This window comes from Prionailurus viverrinus, chromosome D4 (assembly GCF_022837055.1).
Source record: "Prionailurus viverrinus isolate Anna chromosome D4, UM_Priviv_1.0, whole genome shotgun sequence".
Lineage (NCBI taxonomy): Eukaryota > Metazoa > Chordata > Mammalia > Carnivora > Felidae > Prionailurus > Prionailurus viverrinus.
The window spans coordinates 31,741,067-31,767,370 of NC_062573.1; the positions used below are offsets into that span (position 1 = coordinate 31,741,067).

General features: G+C 39.6%; 1 protein-coding gene across 5 annotated transcripts in view; it reads left to right on the plus strand.

Annotated features, from left to right (window-relative positions):
• Positions 1 to 26,304, plus strand: part of KIF24 (kinesin family member 24) — a 75,908-nt gene that overhangs the window by 25,895 nt on the left and 23,709 nt on the right. For 3 of the 5 annotated variants that reach the window (XM_047829325.1, XM_047829328.1, XM_047829326.1), the window contains exons 3-6: positions 5,586 to 5,775; positions 10,783 to 10,880; positions 15,063 to 15,278; positions 19,115 to 19,202. In XM_047829325.1, coding sequence (XP_047685281.1) covers positions 5,586 to 5,775; positions 10,783 to 10,880; positions 15,063 to 15,278; positions 19,115 to 19,202 — 592 coding nt within the window. The remainder of the gene's footprint in view (positions 1 to 5,585; positions 5,776 to 10,782; positions 10,881 to 15,062; positions 15,279 to 19,114; positions 19,203 to 26,304) is intronic. The other 2 variants (XM_047829327.1, XM_047829329.1) reach the window with 1 other exon arrangement.

Here is a 26,304-nt window from a genome sequence, read left to right on the forward strand (position 1 = left end):
AGAAAAATGATATTGTTCATTTATGTTCAAGCTGCTACTTGCCAGGATCTGCTATTATTCCGTAGCAAACCTATGTCTATTGTTTATTATACTGTAACATGATACATCTAGTGCATCTTTGAAGGTAAAATAGTTAACTGGCATTCTGTAATGGAAAGAGTGTGTGTGTGTGTGTGTGTCTGTGTATTCCACAGGATTTTTTTTTTAAGGCTATCAAATTCACTTCAACCAGGAGACATAAAGCTTAGTTAAAAACAAAGAGCATGTAGTTGGATTAAGTAGATCTTGGGTGCAGTTAGCTTACCTACACACGTTGAAATAGGGTCCTGATTTTGAGTGCTTTCTTCAGTTCCAGCCCTGGAAGAACATGATTTTGGTAATTACAAAAGAGTAAGACACTATTGATGCACTTGCAACTTTGAGAGTCAAGGTGACAATAAGTTATTTTCACCTAGTGCTTTAAGTTAAATGTTGAAATGTCCCTAAGAGCTAAAATATTGACTAATCCCTAATACCAGCATTGGTATGATAGAAAACATATTCTTTTAAAAATAACATGTCTTGGTTGTTTTGTTATTGTAAAAGTTGCACATGGGGAGTTATAGAGAAACAAAATACATTCTTTTTTTTTTTTTTTTTTTTTTAATGTTTATTTATTTTGGAGAGAGTCACAGTGAGAGTGGTGGAGGAGCAGAGAGACAGGGAAACACAGAATCTGAAGCAGGCTCCAGGCTCTGAGCTGTCAGCACAGATCCCAACATGGGGCTCAAACCCATGCAACGGTGACATCATGACCTGAGCCAAAATTGGACGCCCAACTGACTGAGCCACCCAGGTGCCCCCAACAAAATACATTCTTAAGCCACATTTTCTTTCTTTCTTTCTTTCTTTCTTTCTTTCTTTCTTTCTTTCTTTTCTTTTCTTTTCTTTTCTTTTCCTTTTCCTTTTCCTTTTCCTTTTCCTTTTCCTTTTCCTTTTCCTTTTCCTTTTCCTTTTCCTTTTCCTTTTCCTTTCCTTTTCCTTTCTTTTCTTTCTCTCTTTTTTTCTCTTCCTTCCTTCCTTCAAGCTATTATTCATACCTTAAAAGAAGGTATACATTTAGATCTGGCCTTATATTGGCTAAGCTTTCAGAGAATCTCATAAGCAACCAGTTCTTTTATTCCAAAGGAAAATAGAAGACCCAATTTTACAGGTAAAAGTACTTATAGTAATTTGAAATACATAATGAATTTTATAGTGTTTCTGAAAACTTTATTTGGTTTAGCAGAGCACAGAGTAACATATAGCACTCTTTAACTTTTTTTAAGGTTTATTTTGAGAGACAGAGCTTGTGCACATGTGTGCACGTGCAAGCCGGGGTGGGGCAGAGAGTGAGGGAGAGAGAGAGAATCCCAAGCAGGCTCCACACTCATCATGGAGCCCAGTGTGGGCTCGATTTCACAAACCATGAGATCATGACCTGAGCTGAAATCAAGAGTCCACACTTAACCAACTGAGCCACCCAGGTGTCCCTCTTTTCTTTTAATTGTTAGAGAACTAGACTGTTCATGACTATCAAAGCCAGGATTATTACTGTCCTATTGGTTAGCTCTGAGGTGAAAGAACAGATATTTTCTTGAATGTTAGTCTTTTTTTGAACAATACATAAAGATCTAAGTTGGAATTATTTATAAATAAAGACACTGCTTTGCATTATTTATTTGGATAAAATGAGTATTTTAGTTTAAATAGGCTCTTTCATTTAGTTGGCTCATATTAAGTACATCTCTTCCAGGCCTGATTCTTGATATAAAGATAATTAGGATATATGGAGGCTCTTAGTTTCTTAGGGTGCAGGGTGAGTAGGAATATAAACAACCATACGGTGAGATAAGTGCTCTTATAGAGGTTTATACATGACAGACCCAGAGCAAAAGCTATTCCATTGAGCTTTCTTACTTTTTATATATCATTATTTTATATTTTATCACTCTTCCTACTCTTTATTAGAGAAGTAGAGACTTTAAAAAGTACATTTTACCCAGTAATCCTCATACTGTCTTTTCACCCAAATGTTTCTAAGTAGGGGTCAGGGTTTCAGAACTCTGAGAAACTCCCTCATGAACTTAAGGCTTGCTGTTAGGATGTCATCTTGTCCAAAGAGCATTCTCTTCAGGTGCCTCAAATCAAGTAAGCTCAGAATACATTACTGGTCTCAGGTTTTTTTTTAAGCTTATTTATTTATTTTGAGAGAGAGTGTATGTGTGTGTACTCAGAGGAGGGACAGAGAGAAAAAGGGAGAGAGAGAATCCTAAGCAGGCCCTGTGCTGTTAGCACAGAGCCTGATGCAGGGGTCAAACTCACGAACCATGAGATCATGATCTGAGCCAAGATCAAGAGTCAGATGCTAAACCAGCTGAACCACCCAGGCCCCCCTGGTCTCAGAATTTTAATAAAAGTTTAATGCATTTAGAAAACTAGTTGCCCTGACTTATTTAAGATTTTAAATAGGCCTAACTCCAGCTGTCTGAACTCTTTTCATGTCAGATAGATACAGCTTATTTCTTCTAGGGAACACTGGGCATTAAAAAACCAGAGCCTTTTAGGGGCACCTGGGTGGCTCAATTGGTTGAGCATCCATCTTTGGCTCAGGTCATGATCTCATAGTTCATGAGTTTGAGCCCAGCATTGGGCTTCGTGCTGACAGCTCAGAGCCTGGAGTCTGCTTCGAATTCTTTGTCTCCCTCTCTCTCTGCCCCTCCCTGCTTGAGCTCTGTCTCTCTCTCCCTTAAAAAAGAATAAACATTACAAAAATTAAAAAAACAGGGGTGCCTGGGTGGCTCAGTCAGTTGAGCGTCTGACTTCGGCTCAGGTCATGATCTCACGGTTCGTGGGTTAAAGACTTACGTTGGGCTCTGTGCTGACAGCTCAGAGCCTGGAGCCTGCTTTGGATTCTGTGTCTCCCTCTCTGCTCCTCCCCCACTCATGCTCTGTCTCTCTCTCAAAAATAAACATTAAAAAAAAATTTAAAAACAAACAGAGCATTTTAGGAGAACAGTCATTCCTTTTTGCCCCTTGAACTTGAAAACTAGTTTTTGACCATGTGACCCATCTAGAGTCCCTAGTCAATTTTTAAAAAATTTTTAAATGTTTTATTTATTTTTGATAGAGACAGAGAATGAGCAGGGCAGGGGCAGAGAGGGAGGGAGACACAGAACCTGAAACAGGCTCCAGGCTCTGACAGCTCAGAGCCCGACGCAGGGCTCAAACTCATGAACTGCGAGATCACGACCTGAGCCAAAGTCAGGCGCGCAACCGACAGCCACCCAGACACTGTCAGTCCCTAGTCAATTTTTAAAAAGACATTTTCTGTTCCCCTTGGTTAACTTTGTATGATTAAGTTATTAATATCCCCCAACAACTAGAGATTTTGACACAGGCCCTTGTTAAAAAATAATGCATTAAAATTTCGGTTTTCTTGTTAAAAAAAAAATTGAGCATATGCAGAAGGGAGAATAGAACAGTGAATCCCCCATATGCCCATCATCCACTTTTAGTTGTCAGGATTTTGCCACACCTAACCTCAAAATAGTACATTTTTGTTTTATTCTATTTTATTTTATTTTATTTATTTATTTTGAGAGAGCACAAGCAGCAGAGGGGCAGAGAGAGGGAGAGAGAGAGAATCCCAAGCAAGCTCAGTGCTGTCAGCTCAGAGCCTGATGCAGGGCTCAAACCCATGAACTGTGAGATCATGACCTGAGCAGAAACCAAGAGTCAGCTGCTCAATCGACTGAGCCACCCAGGTACCCAAATGGTACATTTAAAAAAATTTGCTCTAGGGCGCCTGGGTGGCGCAGTCGGTTAAGCGTTTGACTTCAGCCAGGTCACAATCTCGCGGTCCGTGAGTTCGAGCCCCGCGTCAAGCTCTGGGCTGATGGCTCAGAGCCTGGAGCCTGTTTCTGATTCTGTGTCTCCCTCTCTCTCTGCCCCTCCCCCATTCATGCTCTGTCTCTCTCTGTCCCAAAAATAAATAAATGTTGAAAAAAAAAATTTTTTTTTTTTAATTTGCTCTATGTTGGTTAAAAAACAAAGCATGCTTTAAAAGCTTGGAGTTATCTTTTATGCACAATATTAGAAATTTTATTTGTTCCTTTTTATTAATTTTAGATCCTGACAAAAAATAATTTTCCAGCCAGTTGGAGGGCTCAGAAAATTGAAATTGATATGAAACAGTTATATAGTGAAATATCCTGTGTAAAATCAATTATAAAAGGGTTTTTAGGAGCTATTAATTAAATTCTAAAGTGTAAAGGAAGGGAATAATTTGTCTTGCCAAGACATTCTAAAGTATATAGACCAAAGGCATTGATCCTGTAAACTGCTTTCAAGAATTTTATTTTCTTGTTACTTAGGTTAAGAGGAATTTCTACAGGTAAATGGTCAGTTCTTAGAGATATGCATATATACCCCCATTAGGCTCAGCAAGTAAAATGATGAATTTTGTATCCCTAGCTCAAGGAGTATTTCATCAAATATTCTAGCTGTTAAGGTTGATAAGTTCACTGAAGCCAGAGCCAGAAAAGAAATGTGTCTGAATAGAAGGGTGATAGTGGTGGGCAGCACCAGTCATAAAATTGTCCTGGGAAGAAAAAAATAGAGGATTGTCTTCTAACAAACACACATCAGGTGACAAAAAGAGGAAGAGCAAGACAAAGGGAGGTATAGAATATACCTGGGAAGAACAGAGGAAAAGTACATTGAAACCTACCACCTAATTCAAGGTATTTAGTAAACCCAGGTATGATTAAAAAAAAAAAAGAAAAAGAAAAAAAGTCATTAGAAGTTTTTGGAAGACCACATCTGGAAGTCAGACACACAGTCTTAAAGCTAAAGCATTTCTTAAGGTTTGGGGGTTGGTTCGTTGTTTTCGGCAGGATAAAGGATGGGGTGGAGTAGGGATAGAGATAGAAATAATCAAGAGGATTTAGTTATTAAAAGAACTTTCTGTACACATAGTATGTATAAAATTACATGTATTTTTAACATTTATTTATTTGGCGAGGTGGGGGGAGGACCAGAGAGAGGGAGACAGAGGATCTGAAGCAGGCTCCACGCTGTGAGTACAGACCAATGCGGGCTCCAAGTCACAAATGATATCATGACCTGAACTGAAACCAAGAGTTGGCTGCTTAACCCACTAAGCCACCCAGGCACCCCGTGTGATGTTACATATTAGAGTGACAGGGCGCCTGGGGGGCTCAGTAGGTTAAACGTCCTACTTGGGCTCAGGTCATGTTCTTGCCGTCTGTGAGTTTGATCCCCACGTCAGGCTCTGTGCTGACAACTCAGAGCCTGGAGCCTACTTCTGCCCCTCTCCCGCTCACGCTTTGTCTCTCTCTCAAAAATAAACAAACACAAAAAAATTTAAAAAAATAAAGTGTTGACACTGAGGAGGTTTTTTATATATAATATATATGTATAAGGTGTGTGTATATATATTAGGCATAATGTATATACAAAATAACAAAATGTGCTCATACTTTGACCTCTTAAGTAGTCATCCTATTACTAAAACTTAAAGCCCACTTACAAATATATATCAGACAGAACACCTCAGAGAAAGAGAATCCTTGGACTGAGATGGAGAAAATCAGAGTTTGTGTTCGAAAACGCCCTTTGGGCATAAGGGAGGTACGTCGTGGAGAAATTAATATTATTACTGTAGAAGACAAAGAAACTCTACTTGTTCATGAGAAGAAAGAAGCAGTTGACCTCACACAATATATTCTGCAGGTATGATGCTTTCCTTTTGTGTTTGGAACTAATGTTATCAAGTGTGTCAGTTTGTTGCTTTTCTTTGAATAGCAACACACGAATTCTAAAATCCTGTTTTAGCTTTGGGTATTGGCATTCTTTTTTTTTTTTTTTTTTTTAATTTTTTAAGTTTATTTATTTATTTTGAGAAAGAGAGCGGGGAAGGGGCAGAGAGAGGAAGAGAGAGAGAATCCCAAGCAGGCTCCGCATTTTCCACGCAGAGCCTGATGCGGGGTTCAAACTCACAAACCGCGAGACCATGACCTGAGCCGAAGTTGAGAGTCAGACGCTTAACTGACTGAGCCATACAGGCACCCCACATTCATTCTTGATGTAAATCGTTAATACCCTGGGCCTTCATTAAATATATAGATAGTGCAGTGGGGGAAACAATAACATAATTTCTGCACTCTAGGGCAATAGAGTTGCATCATACATTCGCTTAACACATTTTACGTGAATGTAATTATACCTATTCGGCAAAAAGTGGGGCCCAAGGGGATAAAAAGAATGTAATGAATTGGTGGTAGATAGGACAGGTCACTGAGGTGTGCCCCAGGGTGACTCTGAGATGATTGCATAGTTAGTCTCAAGTCTTGCCTGTGTCTCACAGTATGAACTTATTCTGCTGAGTGTGTCTGGAGTTTAATGATGGAGGATATGTTTTTGAGCAACAAGGTTCCAGATTGCCACTCAGCTGCTTATTTCAATTCTCAACTGTCTTTGGGCTTAGATTTAATTTGGTGGAAAATGGACTCTTGAGCAGGCCACTTGGTGAAGGTTAGATTATAGTGTGAGTAAATGTAATCCAGGGATATGATTTTTACATGTAACTTACAAGGATTTACATAAAACACTGGTAATTTAGACACAAAAAATATTCACTCCCTGCCAGAAAGATCACAGAGAGTCCAAGGACAAAGGCTTGGTATTGAAGGGAACTTACTTAAAGTAGATAGATACCCTTGTAGTAATTCTCCAGTCTCCTATGGAAGCAGCAAGCCCATAGATGGGAGACACCATAATTTGGTACTCTTAAAATGATGAAGCAATTGTAAATAAAACAGAGGATAATCTACCGGATGTTAAGATTTGAGAATTTGGGTCTCTCTTTCTCTGAATCTGCCTCCCTAAACATGCACGTTATATTCATTCTTCTTTCTCTCTCTCTTTCTCTTGCCTCAAAACCCAGTGACTGGTAGAGAGAAAAAAGTGGTGAGTAATCTGTTGTGCTAGCATTTCACTTTAGTCAGCTGAGATTTTACCCTCCTGGAATAAATACGTTAACGCTGAAGTCAAATTAACACTTTCCCCCTCTTTTACACATGCATTGTTCATCTTTTTCTTTGGCTATCAAAATTGAGTTTCACAGCAACGTTCAAAGTAATCCACTGACTCTTTGTCTGGGCACTAAATTAGTAAGTCACTGTATAACCAACCCAATCACTTTAACAGCCTTATTGACTGCTGATCAATGCACAATCTATTAGGTCTAGATGGGAGATATTTATTTTGAAGACGGTCTAAATGCCAATTAGTTATAAGGTTATCTAGTTCCATACCTACTTGTAACTGTAGTAATAGCCCTGTCCAGTCACCATCTACCCAAGACATCGTTAATGATGCTTTTGTCACGGTAATTCCCTCAAAGAAGCATCAGCTTATCTTTTGTATTTTTCCATTATCCCCAAACACAATAACCTTCCTTCTTTGTCATTACCATTAGTCAATACTTATTGAATACCCATAGTTTTCATAGCACTTACTCTGCAGTTTGAACTTTGGACCTTTGCTCTCATAGGTCAAAATCCTTACCTATCAATGCTATAATACAAGTGTTGGGAGGGCTTTTACCCCCTTTTCTTTTCTTCAGTGGAAAGAAGTAAAGGGAGGTTCGTAGCAAACATGGCAAACAAATATTGATCCTAGATTCTTTGGGTTTTATTTTTAAGCTTACTTAGGAATTCAGACAATAGGTTTATGTATCCATTTAATTAAATGTCCTATCCTTTCAAATCTTCTTTTGTTACTTAGTATATATGATCATATACATGTAGTGTGCTGTCTTACCATTAAATTTTATATCAACATAATGTGTGAAAGGACAAGGAAACAAATGTGTATATGTTTCATTCCAATTTCTTAAATAAAGAAACGTATATAGAAAAAAGATGGTACTGAAATATATCAAAAAGTCAATAGTGGCTCTCTCTGTGTAGTAAGATGTATAGGCAATTTGATTTTCTTGTCTGTTGTTTTCCATGTTTTTAAAATTTTCTATAATCGGCATGTTACTTTTATATAAAAAGTAAAAACCTTTGAGTAAGATAGAGTCACCTATTTCAAAATCAAAACATACAAAAAGGTATGCAGTGAAGTATCCTGCTAATCCCATTTCCTCCTTGAAGGCAACCACTATTACCTGTTCTATCTTTCCAGAGAAATTCTATAAATATACATGTTACTTTTATAATCTGAAAAAATTTTATTTAAAAAATAAATTATGGAACTCCGATCATACCAAGGCTAAAGTGAGTATTAATCCAACCTAATTGATAAAGTGTGATCAAATGAAAGTATCTGTGATGCAAAGGATATTATGGATTACATATATATTTATATATTGTGCTAGCATTTATTATATTTATAAAATAGCATTATTATAATTAACATATATAACATATGTAACATGTTAATTAGAATAATCTTGCATGTTCATATATCTTTCATTAAGGATACTTACAGAAGTACTGGAAAAATCAATACCTAAATCCTCTTGGAAGGAAAGATACTAATCCCTTTAATCAATAAGTGTTTTCTAAGGTGTTTACTCAGGAGCTGAAGTTATTCACAAGCACTCATAGAAGGAGATGAAGAATAGCCATATATTCAATGAAGTAAAAGAAAATTTTTTAAAACTCCCACGTTTACTTGTTTTCACTTTTTTCTTATTTTCCTGAGAAACACCAAAAAATATATTTTAGAAAAATATTTTACTTTTTATTATCGCCATTTTCAAGTTTATTAAAAAATATAAAGAACCCCTATGTACCTATCACCCAGATTCAACAGTTAGAAACACTTTATTCTTAAAAACATCACATATTTTGGGGCACCTGGGTGGCTCAGTCGGTTAAACGTCTGACTTCAGCTCAGGTCATGATCTCGCAGTTCGTGGATTTCAGCCCTGCGTCGGGCTCTGTGCTGACAGCTCAGAGCCTGGAGCCTGCCTTCGGATTCTGCGTGTCCCTCTCTCTCTGTCCCTCCCATGCTTACTTGCTCTTTCTCTCTCTCTTTCTCTCAAAAATAAATAAAACCAAAAAAAAATTTTTTTAAATCACATTTTATGCCACTAAAAGTTCACAGACTTCTTTATCATGCTGCACAGATTCCTTATTTTCTCACCTCCTAACTTTTGGAGATATCTTCTAACTGATAAATTCATCTTAGTGGCCCCAATTTCTGCTCAGGTGCCCTAACAAATTTCTATTCTAATGTAATGGCATACGAAACAGAATCAAATGTGGGTAGAGTGACCTATAATAAATTGCCCCAATTTACTTTGCTGGCTTTTCCCATGCAATTTTTCCTTAACTGGATATTTAGAGCAGGCCCAAGAGGTAGCAGAAGATAGGGCCTCATGTCCCCCTTGTTGTGTATGGACTGCCATTATTACACTACAGTCAAGCTTGAAATTAGTACTTTTACTCAGAGATAGCTGGGCTACCAACATAATAAGCCTCTAAATTTTGCAAGTGATTATGGTTGCTGAATTAAATGCTTTCCAGACCCCTTTTAATAGGGTTATCTATCCTTTTCCAAATTATCATGGTTTTTCATTTGGGAATCATCTTGGACTACTTTTTCTTCCCACCAATCCAGGCCATTAGTTGCCAAATTTTCATGCGTCCATCTCCTCTTTATTTTCATTGTTATCATCTAATTTAGACCCTTCTTACCTCACCACTAGATTAACAGTGTCCCTGTTCTTAGTCCATTCACAGTGTGCAGTAAGATTAGTCTTCCAGTAAAATGGCTCGGATCATCCCTTCCCTTTGCAAAGTTTTTTGTCTTCCCACTATTTGCTAAATTATATATGAACATTCTGACCTTAAGGCTAGTGTCCCAATACTCATACACCGTAGTCCTAACTCATTATTCTAGCCGCCTATTTCACCTTTCTACCTACAAAATCCTGTATTTCAACATTGAATCTTCCCTGTTCCCTAAAATGTTCCTTGTGTTTTCCTGCTTTGACTATTTGCTCATGTTTTCTTTGTGCCTGGACTCTCTTCCCTGCCTCCATCTATACCTCTCAAATTCCTCTTCTTCCCCCGTGGCCCTTTATCTGTACAGTATTTTTCATAATCTCTTTTCTAATTAGAAGGAATATGTTTTTGTTCTGAATTCTACATGTACTTTGTCTCTCACATTTTTTCTAGCTTAGAGTCATGTGTATACTGTCTGGATTCACACCTTTAGGTGGTCGAGTGGGGTAATGGTAGGGTAATGTCAATATCTTTGGGCCCTTTGAAGTGCCTACTACAGGTACACATGTTACCAGCTGAGCAATACATGTTTATGGAATTAAAAGCTCAGCTGTGTAACCTATGAAATGGAAACCTTCCTCTAGAATTTCCCTAAATTTCAAATATGCTGGCCCTAGCTAGGCTGTGAGGATAATCCCCATAGAATTGAGTTCTCCTGGACCTAAGGAGGATTGGCTTACTCTTGTACTCATCAGTTTACTTCACTTAAGAGAGAACAAAAATTATGTGCCTTAGTTTTTACATTATAAGAATATGTCTACAGAGATCTCAAGTAAAAGAAGGCCCTGTCATTTGACAGTTATTGATTGCTCATTTATCTCTAAATTTGTCATAGTCAGTAGTTAAAAACATATTCACACCTTTCTTATGTGTTAACTAGAATAGTGGTGAAGAAAATCCAGGAAATGTCTCTATAAAAATCACATTTCTTTTTCAGCATGTTTTTTATTTTGATGAAGTCTTTGGTGAAGCATGCACCAACCGGGATGTATACATGAAGACTACTCACCCACTCATTCAGCATATTTTCAATGGGTATGATAGTAATTATTTGCTTCTCTTGCTTCATATTTTCTCTTCTCCATAATCATATTTCTTTATAAACATCACTTACATTTTTCAGTTTTTTAATTAAACATGAATTTGTGTCTTAATCTGGTGAATTTAGACTCTGTTAAAGAGTGCCTTATCTCTATAGGAGTTACCAAGCATTTAGAAATTTTCAGGAAAAATGTTAGCAATATACTTTCATCAAAGTCCTCAGAATAAAAAGGTTTAAGTGGTTATAGTTTGAACTTTTGATAATAGGAATTATGTATTCTGGATATATAGTTCAGTTACCTTTTTCATTGGAGTGGGATAGGTAAGTGACTGTCATCTGTTCTTTATAGATGTATTTTTTTTAATTTTGAAATAATCACACTTTAAATAAACATATAAATGGGATAGAAAAGCATTAGGGAGCCCTGTTGTATATTCAAAATATAGGCATGTATTGATAGAAAATGCCAAATGGTCTGCTGTAATCACTGATACCAGAGTATTTTGACTTTTTAATTTTGTTTATTTAAAAAATTTTCTTTAACATTTATTTTCAAGAGACAGAGTGCGAGTGGGGGAAGGGCAGAGAGAGGGGGAGGCACAGAACCTGAAGCAGGCTCCAGGCTCTGAGCTGTCAGCACAGAGCCCCATGCAGGGCTCGAACCCACCAACTGTGAGATCATGACCTGAGCTGAAGTTGGACGCCTGACTGAGCCACCCAGGCACCCCTATTTATTTATTTTTTTAAATGAGTTGACTTTTTTTTTTTTTTTTGAGAGGGAGAAAGTGCACACAAGCTGGGGAGGGGCAGAGAGAGTGGGAGAGAGATAACTTTAAGTAGGCTCCACACTGCCAGCATGGAGCCCAATGTGGGCCTTCAACTCATAAACAATGAGATCATGACCTGAACTAAAATCAAGAGTCAATGGGGCGCCTGGGTGGCGCAGTCGGTTAAGCGTCCGACTTCAGCCAGGTCACGATCTCGCGGTCCGTGAGTTCGAGCCCCGCGTCAGGCTCTGGGCTCATGGCTCGGAGCCTGGAGCCTGTTTCCGATTCTGTGTCTCCCTCTCTCTCTGCCCCTCCCCCGTTCATGCTCTGCCTCTCTCTGTCCCAAAAATAAATAAACGTTGAAAAAAAAAAAAAATAAAAAAAAAAAAATAAAATCAAGAGTCAAACACTTAACTGACTGAGCCACCCAGGTGCCTCAGAGTATTTTGACTTTTTTTTTTTTAAACAATTATTCATTTTTGAGAGACAGAGCTCAAGCAGGGGAGGGGCAGAGAGAGAGGGAGACACAGGATACAAAGCGGGCTACAGGCTCCAAGCTGTCAGCACAGAGCCTGGTGCGGGGCTCGAACCCACGAACGCTGAGATCATGACCTGAGCCGAAGTTGGATGCTTAACCAACTGAGCCACCCAGGTGCCCCTTGAGTTTTTTAAAAATAATTTTTATAACTTTAAAAATATTGAGGTGTAATTCACATACAGTTAGATGTACAGATCTTAAGAAGTATTCAAGTTTCATGAGTTTTAGTAGTTGTATATATCCAAGTAACCAATACCTTGAACAAGATACAGAACATTTCCGTTACCCCAGAAAGTTCTCTTGTGTCCCCTTTTAGTTAACCTCCACCTCTACCCTCAGGTCTTATATAACCACTGACCTGCTTTCTGTCACTATATATTTGTTTCGCCTGTTCTAGAATGTCACAGAAATAGAATCATTCCCATATATGTTCTTTTATGCTTGGCTTCTTTGGCTTAGCATAATGTTTTTTGATATTAGTACATGTATCTGTAGTTTTTATTACTAATATTCCTTTCTATGAATATACCATAATTTGTCCATTCTCCTGTTGATGGATATTTGGGTTGTTTCCAGTTTTGGACTATTATGAATAAAGCTGTATGAACATTCTTGTACAAGTCTTTGATTCTTGGACATGTTTTCATTCATCTTGGGTGAAACCTAGACATGGAATTTCTGGGTCTTAGGATATGTGTGTGTTTATAAGAAAGTGTCAGGGGCGCCTGGGTGGAGCAGTCGGTTAAGCATCCGACTTCAGCCAGGTCACGATCTCGCCGTCCAGGAGTTTGAGCCCCGCGTCAGGCTCTGGGCTGATGGCTCAGTGCCTGGAGCCTGTTTCCGATTCTGTGTCTCCCTCTCTCTCTGCCCCTCCCCCGTTCATGCTCTGTCTCTCTCTGTCCCAAAAATAAATAAACGTTGAAAAAAAAAAGTGTCAAACAGTTTTTCTCACACCATTTTGTATTCCCAACAGCAATGTGTGTGAATTGCATTTCTACATCCTCACCATATTTGGTATTGTCAGTCTTATTTTAGCCAATCTAATAGGTACGTAACTTTATCTCATTGTGCTTTGAATTTGAATTTCAAAATGCCTAATGATACTGAGAATCTTTTCCTGTGCTTATTGCCATTCAGATACCTTCATTTGCCCCTTTTTTGTTTGTCTGTTTTCTTTTTATTGTTGTTTAATAGCAGTCATTAAAATTTTTTTAATTCTAAGTAGGCTGAAAAAGTGAAATGCCTTTCAGGTTTGATTTCTTATATATCAAATTTAGGGAGTACTTTTTAAGAGAGCAAGTTTGTAAAGTTAGAATTTGAATGTTAGGACAGTACCAGTTAAAAAATAAGAGAGCTACAAGTTAAGTGCATCCATTATGCAAAGTGTAATAAGAGATTTTTCATGCCCATATTGTTGTTTTTCAAAAAGATCATCACTAAAATGTTCAGAAGATAAGGTAGATATTATTCTTTACTCTCATTCTGCTAAATCTTTTTTTTTATTTTAGAGAGAGAGAGCATGAGCAGGGGGGAGAGGGGGAGAGGGGGGGAGAGAGAGAGGGAGAGAGGGAGAGAGAGAGAGAATGAGAATCTTAAGCAGGTTCCACACTTAGTGTGGACCCCAGCACAGGGCTTGATCCTGGGATCATGACTTCAACAGAAATCAAGAGTCAGCCACTCAATCCACTGAGCCACCCAGGTGCCCCTCATTCTACTAAATGCTCTGCAATGTGTTTACATTTTCCTCCATTAATCCTTTCCTATCTGTGCCTCTGCTAGTGTATTCAAGTGCCCATACTACTGGGAGCCTGGATTCAAAAGACAAGGAGTACCTCGTCTCTGCTCAAACAGCTTAAATCTGATTAGCTACCATCTCTTTATTCTCACACTTATATGGTTCCTTTGCTGTTGTCCTATTACTGGTTCTTGGGTTTCTTTGTGGCTTCAGGCCTCTTTCTTCATGTTCTTCTCTCTGCCCACCTCCAGTGTTCCCTTCTGTGCATTCACAGACTTTTTTCTTACTACAAGTAGCTACTTTTATCATTAATCTCCATGCAATTTCCTGTTCAAGAGTCTGCAATAGCTGCTTATTACTTAACATTATGTTCATTTTCTACTCTGTACTACATAGTTGAGCCTCCAATACTCAGGTAATCTTGGCCTCTAGCTCCTCCAAAAACATGGGGTGATTGGCAGGATAGTTTCCCAGCTCTCCTCTGCACCTTTTATTCTGCAGTTCTTCACACTCATACCCATGCACATACCCACCCTACATGCAAGAATAGTGATTCTTACTTAGAACCACATGGTGTCAGAGCTAGAAGGGATCTTAGAAATCAAGTAACTAATTAATTTATTAATGAAAGTGAAAACTGAGGCTCTTAGAAAAACCCTTCTGTGAGTCCTTCCTCAAATATCTTGCTTATTCACATCTAAACTTCATTAATATTTATATGAGTAGTCATTACCACCCTGTTAATCATATGGTCTTCTGTTATTTTTGTATTTATTTTAATTCTCTATTACTTCTTTCATCAAGCTTTTTCGGATTAAGACAAAATCATCTCTTAGATTCTCTAGGACATCTAGCATGGAATTCTTATTTGCTTCCAGACTTGTCTTATCATATAACCAGTTCCATGAAAAATTCCTATTAAAAAACTCATGTGCTGCTTTAAGAATGTTTTTTCCTCTTCCTGTGTTTTTATCATGTAAAGCCCTCCTCTCCCTAAAGGATTGTATGCTCATAGCTGAATTTTGTCAGCTATAAACAGGATTCTGTTTCTACCTGACTTTGGTCATGAAAAATCTGTATGTAGATTAACATTTCTCTTAGTGTATATGTTATACGAATGATTTTTTTCCCCTAGAGGGAATGCCACTTGCTTCGCATATGGACAGACAGGTGCTGGGAAGACCTACACCATGATAGGAACTCATCAGAACCCAGGACTCTATGCTCTGGCTGCCAAAGAGATCTTCAGGCAACTAGAAGTGTCCCAGCCAAAAAGGCACCTCTTTGTGTGGATCAGCTTCTATGAAATCTACTGTGGACAGCTTTATGACCTCTTAAATAGAAGAAAAAGGTACTGGTTATGAATGGGAAACTACAAATCTGTTCATCATTGTTTTAAGCGAGGGTCCACAGAATTGATGATCATGGGATTTAATACAAGGTCTTATTATATTAGTGCCCTTTTCTGAGATGAGTCTCCTGAATTAGATGAATATTTTTAAAATCAGTTCAGCTAGAAAAGAATGCAAATTAGCCTTCCATTAGTATTTTTTAAGTGATCTATATCCGTATGTTTATCAAAAGACTATCCCTTTTACTTTGATCTGCAAAAGGGTGATGATTTCAGGAAATCAGGATATCAACATGTACTTAAATACCTTCCTATTCTTTTGCCTATTATTACATTGGAAGAACTATAAATAATGTTTCTTGCTTTCTCTTATTTTTTTTTCTTAATAATCTTAGGGTAAACTTAATGATAATTTTCTGAGATCAGTTAAAAAAAATACATCTCGGGGCGCCTGGGTGGCTCAGTCAGTTAAGTGTCCGACTTTGGCTCAGATCATGATCTCGCGATCCGTGAGTTTGAGCCCCGCATCGGGCGCTGTGCTGACCGCTCAGAGCCTGGAGCCTGTTTCAGATTCTGTGTCTCCCTCTCTCTCTGACCCTCCCCCGTTCATGCTCTGTCTCTCTCTGTCTCAAAAATAAATAAACGTTAAAAAAAAAAAATTTTTTTTTTTAAATCTCTCTTCTTCACGTTAGACTTCTAACTCTTCTAAGTCTTAAACTGTTGCCCTTGAAACATAATACAGTAACTTAGAAATGGATTTAAATCCTATTGTATTTTTCTGGCCTAAAGTTTTGTTTAGGTTGAAAGAGCTGACTTTAACTGAGCAGGAAACAACAAAGTTGTGAAGGTACCGACTGACTGGGAGGATGAGGAGAGATGGAATAGGGGAGGTGGAAAGATAAAAGAGTGTCATAACCGAATTAACCAGAACTGTGACATGTTGGGAGCAGTCACAAGTGGAGAGAAGGGAATTGGGGCAGAGCATGGTGGTAGGCTGGGGAAACTAAATCAGTGACAGAAACTAGCCCCCAGCAAAGGTATCCAAGCCCCTACAGAGCTGTCCAAAAGGATGTGCAAATTCCAGGCAAACACTGGAATGGGGGTTGGGCTAGAAGAGCATCTGAGTTCAGTAGAGTGTGATAGGGCAGGCCCCCATGCCAAAGGTGCTGATGTTTGAAGGGTTGGGGTCCAGAGCCAAGATGGCCAAGAATGAACTCTTGAGATGTCTTTGGTGCAAAAAGGTGGTTTTATTAAAGCACGAGGACAGGACCCGTGGCAGAAAGAGCTGCACTGGGGTTGGGAAGAGTGACTGATTATGTAAGATTTTCTGTCCTGTGGAGGGGAGAATGAGGTTAGGGCTCTAGGAAATGGAGTCCATAGGTTTCTGGAGATTGCCTTTTTACTTGTAAATTATTAAGACAGTTGCAAACTGATGCAAACTCTTGTCCTGCATGATGATCTCTATCAGTTAACCATTTGTTTTTCCCTTTCCTTTGTTCTTGGGCAGCCAAGAGTGCCTGAGGAATGTTTTACAAATCCCACCTGGGGGATGGGGGGGTGGGGGTGTTAGCTTGTACTATGCTCTCAGCTTGCCTTTGTTACCTATAAGAGTACTGAGTAGTGAAACTGGAGAAGCCATCAACTGGGCTTAGGCAGACCACCATCTGTGGACTATTCCAAGAAAAGGGGACCTTTAGGTATGCCACAATTCAGAGGATGTACAGGTGTTCAGGGTTTAGTCCTGACACAGCAACTGCCAAATAAAGGAGGGTTCTGCTCTAGGTTTGGTTTAGAGAAGAGTTGCTTTTCTTTATTACCCTCTGTTGGTTTTTGAAGCCTCAAGTTAGTTCAATCACAGCTTCTCTTCCAAGGCCCCAACACTATTACTTAGGAGACCTTTCCAGTCAGAATGTAGCTGGACACTGGCAAGAGCATCTGGCTCTGGAGGTCTCAAACAGACCAGGTTCAACCACTAGCCACCAACAAAATCCAAAGGCAGAGAAACAAGTAGTGGTGAAACAAGAAAGGAATTTAGTTCATTGGGGCTACCACCAGGAAGACAACGGACTAACATTTCAAAGATTGCCTCCAAAGTGCTGAAAATACTTCTAGGTTTATATAAGGAGAAAGTGGGACGAAGGTCAATGGGTTTGTGCAGGTGGGCAGTGAAGTCAAGTTGATCATTGTCTTAGGGCCAATCATGGATAGAGTCTTGCTGGCTTGGGACAGTCCTTTATCGCTTGAGGGGGTGGTTTGTGTTCCTTTCTGGGGATGCTTTGCCTGCAGGGTCTTTTCCCAGAGTTAAGAGTATGATACGCTGGAATGAACTTAATCATTTAGAAAGTTTGAGGTCAAAATGCAGGAAGTTGAAGTCCTCTTTGTTTAAAGAACAGTCGGCAAGGGGATAAAAGCTGTTGTGCTGTGTGTGTGTGTGTGTGTGTGTGTGTGTGTCTGTGTCTGGTTTGTTGGTTTCTTTGGGTGAAGGGACAGTCAGGATATCTAGTTATTTCTGAGTGCGGTTCTTTAATGAATGACTCAGATATATTGCCCTGTATATTTGCATTCTTTTCAGTTTATTTATTTTGAGAGGTGGGGGAGGGACAGAGAGAGAGGGAGAGAGAGAATCCCAAGCAAGCTCTGCACTGTCAGCACAGAGCCCAACTCGGGGCTCAAACTCACGAATGGTGAGATCATGGCCTGAGTTGAAATCAAGAGTCAGAAGCCAAACCAACTGACTGAGCCCCCCAGCAACCCCCACCCCCCCCACAAATTAACTCTTAAAGTAGAGGATAAATTGTTTTTATAGCCTTTCATAAAAAGTGATAGAAATACATTTCTGGCTTATAGAATTTAAAAAGCTAGAAGTACATTTTGTCCTGGGGTGAGCTCAGGGCATAGGGCCTGTATGTTTAGGAATGACCTGAGGGCTCTGAAAGCTTGATCCCTCTTTTATTCCAGAAGCCTGACCGTTCTAATAGAATTAGTTTCTGATAGGTCATGGGGATTGGTGAAGCTGTTTTTCTCCAGTTGTTCTGTAAAAATTTGGAAATTTGGGGTGAAACAAACTAAGAAAACATTTTTGAGAAAATCATTTCCTTTTTTGGGTATAAAGTGGAATTCCATTCTTAACCTTAATCAGTATCTTATTAAGGGAGAAAAATAATCTTTGAGCCTTTGATAGATTCAATATATGCCCCTTGATATATCTGGTTTAATGATGATGATAGACCATAGCCTTATACATAGGCCTGAGAAATTCAGTTATAGCACCAGCTCTTCCTTCCTCCCTTGGAAGATATATGAAGACTCCTTATGTTGGAAATAGAGCAGAACCCAGTTTCTGTACATCTCTCTGCTCTACCTTCTATGATGTTAGCTTTCAAAATTGGCGCTCTAGCAGATACGGAATGGCTGCCACTGCTCCCAGGGCCACACACTTTCACTTCCAGAAAGAGCACCAGCACCTCATTCCCAGGCACCTAACGACCAGAGACAAGAACTATTTTGATTGGACCAGCAGAGATCCCATATCCACTCCTGAACCAATCACTAAAGCCAGGAATATACCATCTGTTGATTGGCATATGTCTGCATTATATGTTCATTCTTTTAATTGTAGCCAAAGATGTTGATTTGTTTACAATAGTCAAGGACCATCTCTGAAGCCCAGGGCTGTGATCAGGAGGTGTGTGAGGGGGGCGGGGAGGATACACATCAATCTCACTCAAATAACAGAACTGCTACCTAATAGGGAAATGGTGGAAGGTTTCTGGGGAGGCAAGAACAAAGTCCATTATAGCAGGTCTGCTGTACCAACCATGTTCTTGTGTCTGCAGGCTCTTTGCAAGAGAAGATAGCAACCACGTGGTACAGATAGTGGGACTGCAAGAGCTTCAGGTGGACAGTGTGGAGCTCCTCTTAGAGGTAACTCTTCCTTACTACCCCATGATAGTAACCGAAGTACAGGGAAAGAATTCATTTTGCTATCTAGCAAGAATAATGGAATTTAGCCAGAGGGCCATGACAAGCATGCTACCTAACATTTGTTTTGTTTTGTTTTTTTTTATTTTTTTTTTTTTCAACGTTTATTTATTTTTGGGACAGAGAGAGGCAGAGCATGAACGGGGGAGGGGCAGAGAGAGAGGGAGACACAGAATCGGAAACAGGCTCCAGGCTCTGAGCCATCAGCCCAGAGCCTGACACGGGGCTCGAACTCACGGACCGTGAGATCGTAACCTGGCTGAAGTCGGACGCTTAACCGACTGCGCCACCCAGGTGCCCCCTACCTAACATTTGTAAAATGTGAGTCCTCTAAGAGGATAGCTCCTTTCTGTACAGGGTTGTTGTCTAAGTGCCACAGAGTGTGTGGGAGAACCTTGTGCATGAGAAGCTACTCTTGTGCTAGTTTGACAGACTGCTAATGTGTATATCTATGGTAGTGGGAAAAGCTACTGGAGAGAAATATTCTTTTTTTAAGTTTATTTACTTATATTGAGAGAGAGAGAGTCAGCAGGGGAGGGGCAGATAGAGGGAGAGGGAGAGAATCCCAAGCAGGCTCCACACTGTCAGCACAGAAACCTAATGTGGGTCTTGAACTCACAAACCGTGAGACCATGAGCTGGAGTCAAGAGATGGACACTTAACTGACTGAGCCACCCAGGTGCCCCGAAATATTCTTACTTTTAAGTAAAAATTTTAATGGGTAAGGGGCACTTGACTGACTCAGTAGAGCATGTGACTCTTGATCTCTGGGTCATGAGTTTGAGCCCCACATTGGGTGCAGAAATTACTTAAAAAAAATTTTTTTTAATAGTAATTTTCACATGGGTTCGGAATTCAAGAGGTACAATAAAAATATCCCTTCTATTCCCTTTTAAAACTGAGGCACGTTTTTTTGTATATCCTTCCAAAGACATTTCCAAATCTTTCATGAAAAGTTCTTTTAGGGGCACTGTCTGTCTCTCTCTCAAATAAATTTGAAAAAACTTCTAAAAAGTTATCTTTTAACACTTGCTCATTACTAGATACAAACCTTGCAAAAATATGTAAGAAGATAGAAGAATACAGGCCACTTCCAACTTACTGTATAAAACTCCCTACTCCCCACTGAGATATCCACTGTTCAAACGGTTTAAAATCATTTTTTTTTCCTTTTCTGGGAATTTATTTATGTACAAATATATTTTTGTTGAATTGTCCTTTAATGCAGTGCTCCTCAACCACTTAGATCACTTTATTGTGAAAATAGCCTATACAGAAATATGCTTAAAGCCTGAATGTGTATAGTATAGTGTAGTATAGTATAGAATAAAGAAACAACCACTTTCATAATCAGTTACCCAGATTAAGAAATAGAACATTTCAGCACCCCATAAACCCCTATACAACTTGCCAGTCACAGTCCCCTGTACTCCTGACATTTATGCTAAATCACTTTCTTGTTCTTTGTTATAGTTTTACCACTTATGTATTCATCCATTAACTATATAACTTACTGTGCACCTGTTTTTTAACTTTTATGAATAGAATCACACCATATTATTTGTCTTCTTTTGCTCATCATTATGCTTTTGAGTTCAGTCTATGTTTTTGCACATGGCTGTAGTTTTGTTCTTATTTGCTATATAGTGTTCAATCATATGAATATACCACCTTTTAACCATTCTGTTAATGGACAGCTGGGGTTGTTTCTATTTGGGGGGCTCTTCTGAACATTGTAACTGTGAAATGTCCTTATACCTGTGTTCCGGTACAGTTCTAGTTGTGAGGACGTGCAGATCTTCCACTTCATTAGCTTTCCAAAGCTCTGTATGCTACCACAAGTGGTGTATGAGCAATCCCATTGTTCTTCATCCTCGCCAAGACTTCCTGTTGATTTTCAAATTTTTGCCAGTCTGGAATTGTTTAATTGTATCTCATTGTAGTTTTATTTTGCATTTTTCTGATTGAGAAATAAATTGAATAGCTTTTCATATTTTTAATTTATCTTATGGGTTTCCTCTTTGGGGAATGCCAGTTAGGGTCTTTTACTCATTTTGGGGTTGTCTCTTTTTCTTACTGATGTGTATATACAAATGTGAGTCATTTGTTAGTTTTTTGTGTCATAAACATGTTGTGTCATTCTGTGGCTTGCCTTTCTAGTTTCACCGCAGTGTCTTTAAATGCTTACTTGACTCTGAGGTCAATGAAATCAGAATCTTTTAAATCAGTCAGGCCTAGATGTAGATATTAGTGTTATCCTGAACTGAAATATTGGTCACATACCATAAAATTCACCTTTTTAAAGTGTATGCTTCAGTGTTTTTAAATATAATTTTCTTATTAAAATATAATCCACATAAAATAATCACCCTTTTAAAATATGCAGTTAAGTGATTTTTAAAGTATATTCAGAAAGTTGTGCAGCCATCTCCTCTATCTAATTCCAGAACATTTTCATCACTTCAGAATGAAACCCTGTACCAGTAGCAGTTGCTCCGTATTTCCTTTGCCTCCAGGCCTTGCAGCCACTAATTTCTGTCTCTTTGAATTTGCCCATTTTGGCCATAGCATATATGGAATCCTACAATATGCAACCTTTTGTCTCTGGTTTCTTTCACTTAACAGATTTTCAAAGCTCACCCATGTTGTAGCATATGAAAGTACTTTCATTCATTCTTGTGGCTGAATAATATTCTATTATGGATACATTATTCATATATATATATATATATATTTTAGAGAGGGAAAGAGAGAGCGAGCTTGTGAGTGGGGGAGAGGGGCAATGGGAGAGAGAATCTCAAACAGTCTCCATGCTTAGCTCAGACCCCAGCATAGGGCTTGATCCCATGACCCTGGGATCATGACCTGAGCTGAAATCAAGAGTCAGACATTCAATCGACTGAACCACCTAGGTGCCCCATATTATTCATATTTTATTCATCCATTCATTAGTTAATAGACACAGAGGTTGTTTTTACTTTTATAGAAGCACTGTTATGAATAATACTGCTATAAACATTCATAGTACAAGTTTTTGTGTGGACGTATGTCTTCAGTTCTCTTGAGTCTATGCCTAGGAATGGAATTGCTGGGTCATACTTTTTGAGGAACTGCCAAACTGTTCTCCAAAGTGGCTGTACCATTTTACATTCCCAGCAGCGATGTGTGAAGGTATATGTCATTTTAAATGCTCTCCACGTGATTCTGACATGCAGCCTGCAGCCATTATAATCATCCTTACAGTATTCTTTTAGTAGCAAGCCTGGCTAGAGTCAAAGAAAGAAGGCTAGAAGGACAGGCCAGTACTTGACCAGACGTTCCTTTAGAACAGCTTCACAATACACCTTTCCAGGGATTTGGGTGTATGAAATGGCAGGGTGGCCCACCACTGATGTCTTTTTCTAACAGTTTCTTTTTCCTAGGACAAATAAGTAAATTTTGCTTAAGGGCTGAGACCTCATATTTGTGTGACTATTATATTCTTAAGTCCTGGGATAAAACATCTGAGGATAGCACATGAGTGTGGCTATTTTAGAGTTACTTAAGAGCCAAGGGCCCCTTTCTAGGAATTGTAAAATCAAGTGCGCAACAAAAGTTTGTGTGATGTGTTGAAGGGGCTTCCCTGAGATTGTGACCATTCTTTTTTTTTTTTTTTTAACTTTTATTTATTATTGAGAGACAGAGACAGAGCATGAGCGGGGGAGGGGCAGAGAGAGGGAGACACAGAATCTGAAGCAGGCTCCAGGCTCTGAGCTGTCAGCACAGAGCCCAGTATGGGGCTGGAACTCACAAACCGCAAGACCCAGACCGAAGTCAGACACTTACCTGACTGAGCCACCCAGGCGCCCCTTTTTTTTTTTCCCAATGTTTGTTTATTTTTGAGAGAGAGCAGGGGAGGGGTAAAGAGAGGGGGACAGAGGATCTGAAGCAGACTCTGCACTGACAGCAGAAAGCCTGAGCGGGGCTCGAACTCATGAACCATGAGATCACGACCTGAGCCAAAGTCAGACACTTAACCAGCTGAGCCACCCAGGTGCCCTGAAATTGTGACCATTCTTTTTTTTTTTTTTTTTTTAATGTTTTTTTACTCTTGAAGGAGAGAGATAGAACGTGAGTGGGGGAGGGGCAGAGAGAAAGGGAGACACAGAATCCGAAGCAGGCTCCAGGCTCTGAGCTGTCAGCACATAGCCTGATGCGGGGCTCAAGCTCACGATCTGTGATAGCATGACCTGAGTGAAGTTGGTTGCCCAACCGACTAAGCCACCCAGGTGCCCCAAGATTGTGACCATTCTTAACCTGTCCAGAGTGCCCTCCATTGTGGAGTCCTAAGAAAATTGTTTCTTATATTCCTGTTCCCTGTGGTTCTCTTGCCCCCACCTCCCCCAGCCATTCCTTCATTTGACAGGAGAGTTACTGCCCATGATGCCTTTATCCCTGAAGATTTAACCAACTGAATGGGAAAGGAAGAGATGTTTAGGAGGAGGTCCCTTTCCCTTAGCTATGGCCATAATTGTGTTAATGGGCAGTCTGGTGTCATATCACTCCCACTACCTTTGGAAGAGTTTATGGTACTGCTCTATCTTAAGATATCTTTCCTAAGAAAAGCCACCTGGTTGGCTCAGTTGGTTGAGCATCCGACTCTTGATTTCGGCTCAGGTCACGATCTTATGGTTTGTGAGTTTGAGCCCTGTATCGGGCTGTGTGCTGACTACAGAGCCTGCTTGGGATTCTCTCTCTCCCTCTCTCTCTGCCCCTCCCCTGTTTTTTCTCTCTGTCTCTCTCTCTCAAAAAATTAACTAAAAAAAAAAAGCAGAAGTTTCTTGTTAGTCAGTGTTTTATATCATCACCATCAATACTCTCAGTCTACAAGAAGTCAGCTGAGATCAAGATGGAAAGTTGATATAAATTATGGATGCCCTCATGAACATTTACTGACTCGAAACAACAGCACTTGCTAACTCAGGTGTTGCGCTTTCTCAGGTGTTACTGTACATGCTCGCTCAAGTATCACCCATTTGTTTGCTCAAGTGTCACCCTCAGGTGTCATCTTTGAGTGTCACCCTCACAGATCACCCTCAGGTTCACTCAGGCATGGCCACTTGCATGCCTGCACAACTAGCAGCCATATTTTTCCCACAGGATTGTCCTTCTTCCAGGAACTCTCTCCTTCAAGTGTATTTTATTACCTGGTCTTAACAATGCAGACACCAGGTCTTCCCTGCCTTTACCGAGGACGCACTGACTCCTCACATTTCTCAGTTGTGGAATCAAGATTTCTTCTGTCAGGGAATTGATGAGTATTTTTTCAGTTGTAGAGATTTACAAATTTTTTTTAATGTTTATTTATTTTTGAGACAGAGACTGAGCATGAATGGGGGAGGGTCAGAGAGAGGGAGACACAGAATCTGAAACAGGCTCCAGGCTCTGAGCTGTCAGCACAGAGCCCGATGCGGGGCTTGAACTCACGGACCGAGAGATCATGACCTGAGCCGAAGTCGGCCACTTAACCGACTGAGCCACCCAGGCGCCCCAGATTTACAGATTTTTAAGTCATTTCGATAGCCACTTTATGTACTTATGGGCATCCATTCTCAAACTTCTCATAAACCTGTTTCATATTTTATCATTGCCCTAATCGCAATTGGTAACGGAGGCCCACATGGCAAAAGCTTCCCCTAGATGAGCCTCGGTTGTATGCCAGTGGTAGAGACTTACTGTGCACACAGTGCCTATGCTACTGACATGCTCCTAGCCCTCCTTCAGTATATGCACAGAAACCTTAGTGATTAAAGCCTTATAACTATACAGAGGTGGGTCCTGGTGCCATGTATCCTTCAGCATGTCCTTTCCCTTTCTGAGCCTGAAACATGTGGATGATAGTAGATGATTGGGTTGGATGATACAGGAGGAAATGAGATAACATATAGAAAATGGTTGGTGTGACACTAGTTCAATTCGCCACATCTGTTCTTATTAATTGTCTTTATTAATAATGTCCCTGAATGTTACCCAGGCAACAGAATTGAGCAGTTGTCTTTAGTTTCTTTGGTGGCAGTTCCCCATTTCACTACTCACATAACATGTTTTGTCTAAAGGACCTAGATTTAGAAATTTGCCCAATAGACTTTAGTTACAGAAGGAAGAATTCAAGAAGGAGGAAGTGGTAGAGGAAAAGGAAGCCTACTGATTTTTCAGTTGATTGCACTATTTTTGCTTGGCTCCTAGACTTGCATTTTCCCCCAAATATTTTGTTTTTCCCTTTTCTTCTTCTTTTTTCTTTTTGGTTCACTTGTACTGGGGAGCCCGTGGAGTCTCATGTTGATCTGCAAAGCTCTATTTCCCCAGGAAACTCTGTTTTACATTTCTGAAAAGAAATAAAGTTTTGGAAGTTTACACAAAAATGTTTGTTCTTGGGGCACCTGACTGGCTCAGTCAGTGGAGCATGCAACTCTTGATCTCAGGGCTGTGCATTCGAGACCCACATCAGGCTCTCTGCTACCAGCATGAAGCCCACTTCTCTGTCCCCATCTCTCTGCACCTCCCTCACTCCTGTTCTCTCTCAAAAATAAATAAACATTGGGACACATAGATGGCTCAGTGTGGTTAAGTGTCTGATTCTTCGTTTCAGCTCAGGTCATGATCTTACAGTTTTGTGGGTTCGAGCCCTGTGTCGGGCTATATGTGCTGGCAGCATAGAGCCTGCTTGGGATTCTCTCTTTACCTCTCTGCCCCTCCCCTGCTTGTGCTGTCTCTTTCTCAAAAAAAAAAAAAAAAAAAATTTTTTTTAAATAAAAATAAATATTAAAAAAAGTTGATCTATCTGATGATCTTTATAAACGGAGTCATTTTTACTCGTCAGAGCCCAGGTGCTTTATTTCACTTTCTGAAAGGCATGGTGATTGTAGCCTGTTTCTGAAGCTGAGGAAACTGAACCAGAACCAGAAATCCTTCATGCCTTCCCTAAAAGTCATTAGTCAGGAAAGGTATCCTCAACACATTAGATTTTCTGGGATGTACTCACAGGTACCTAATGCATCATGATGGA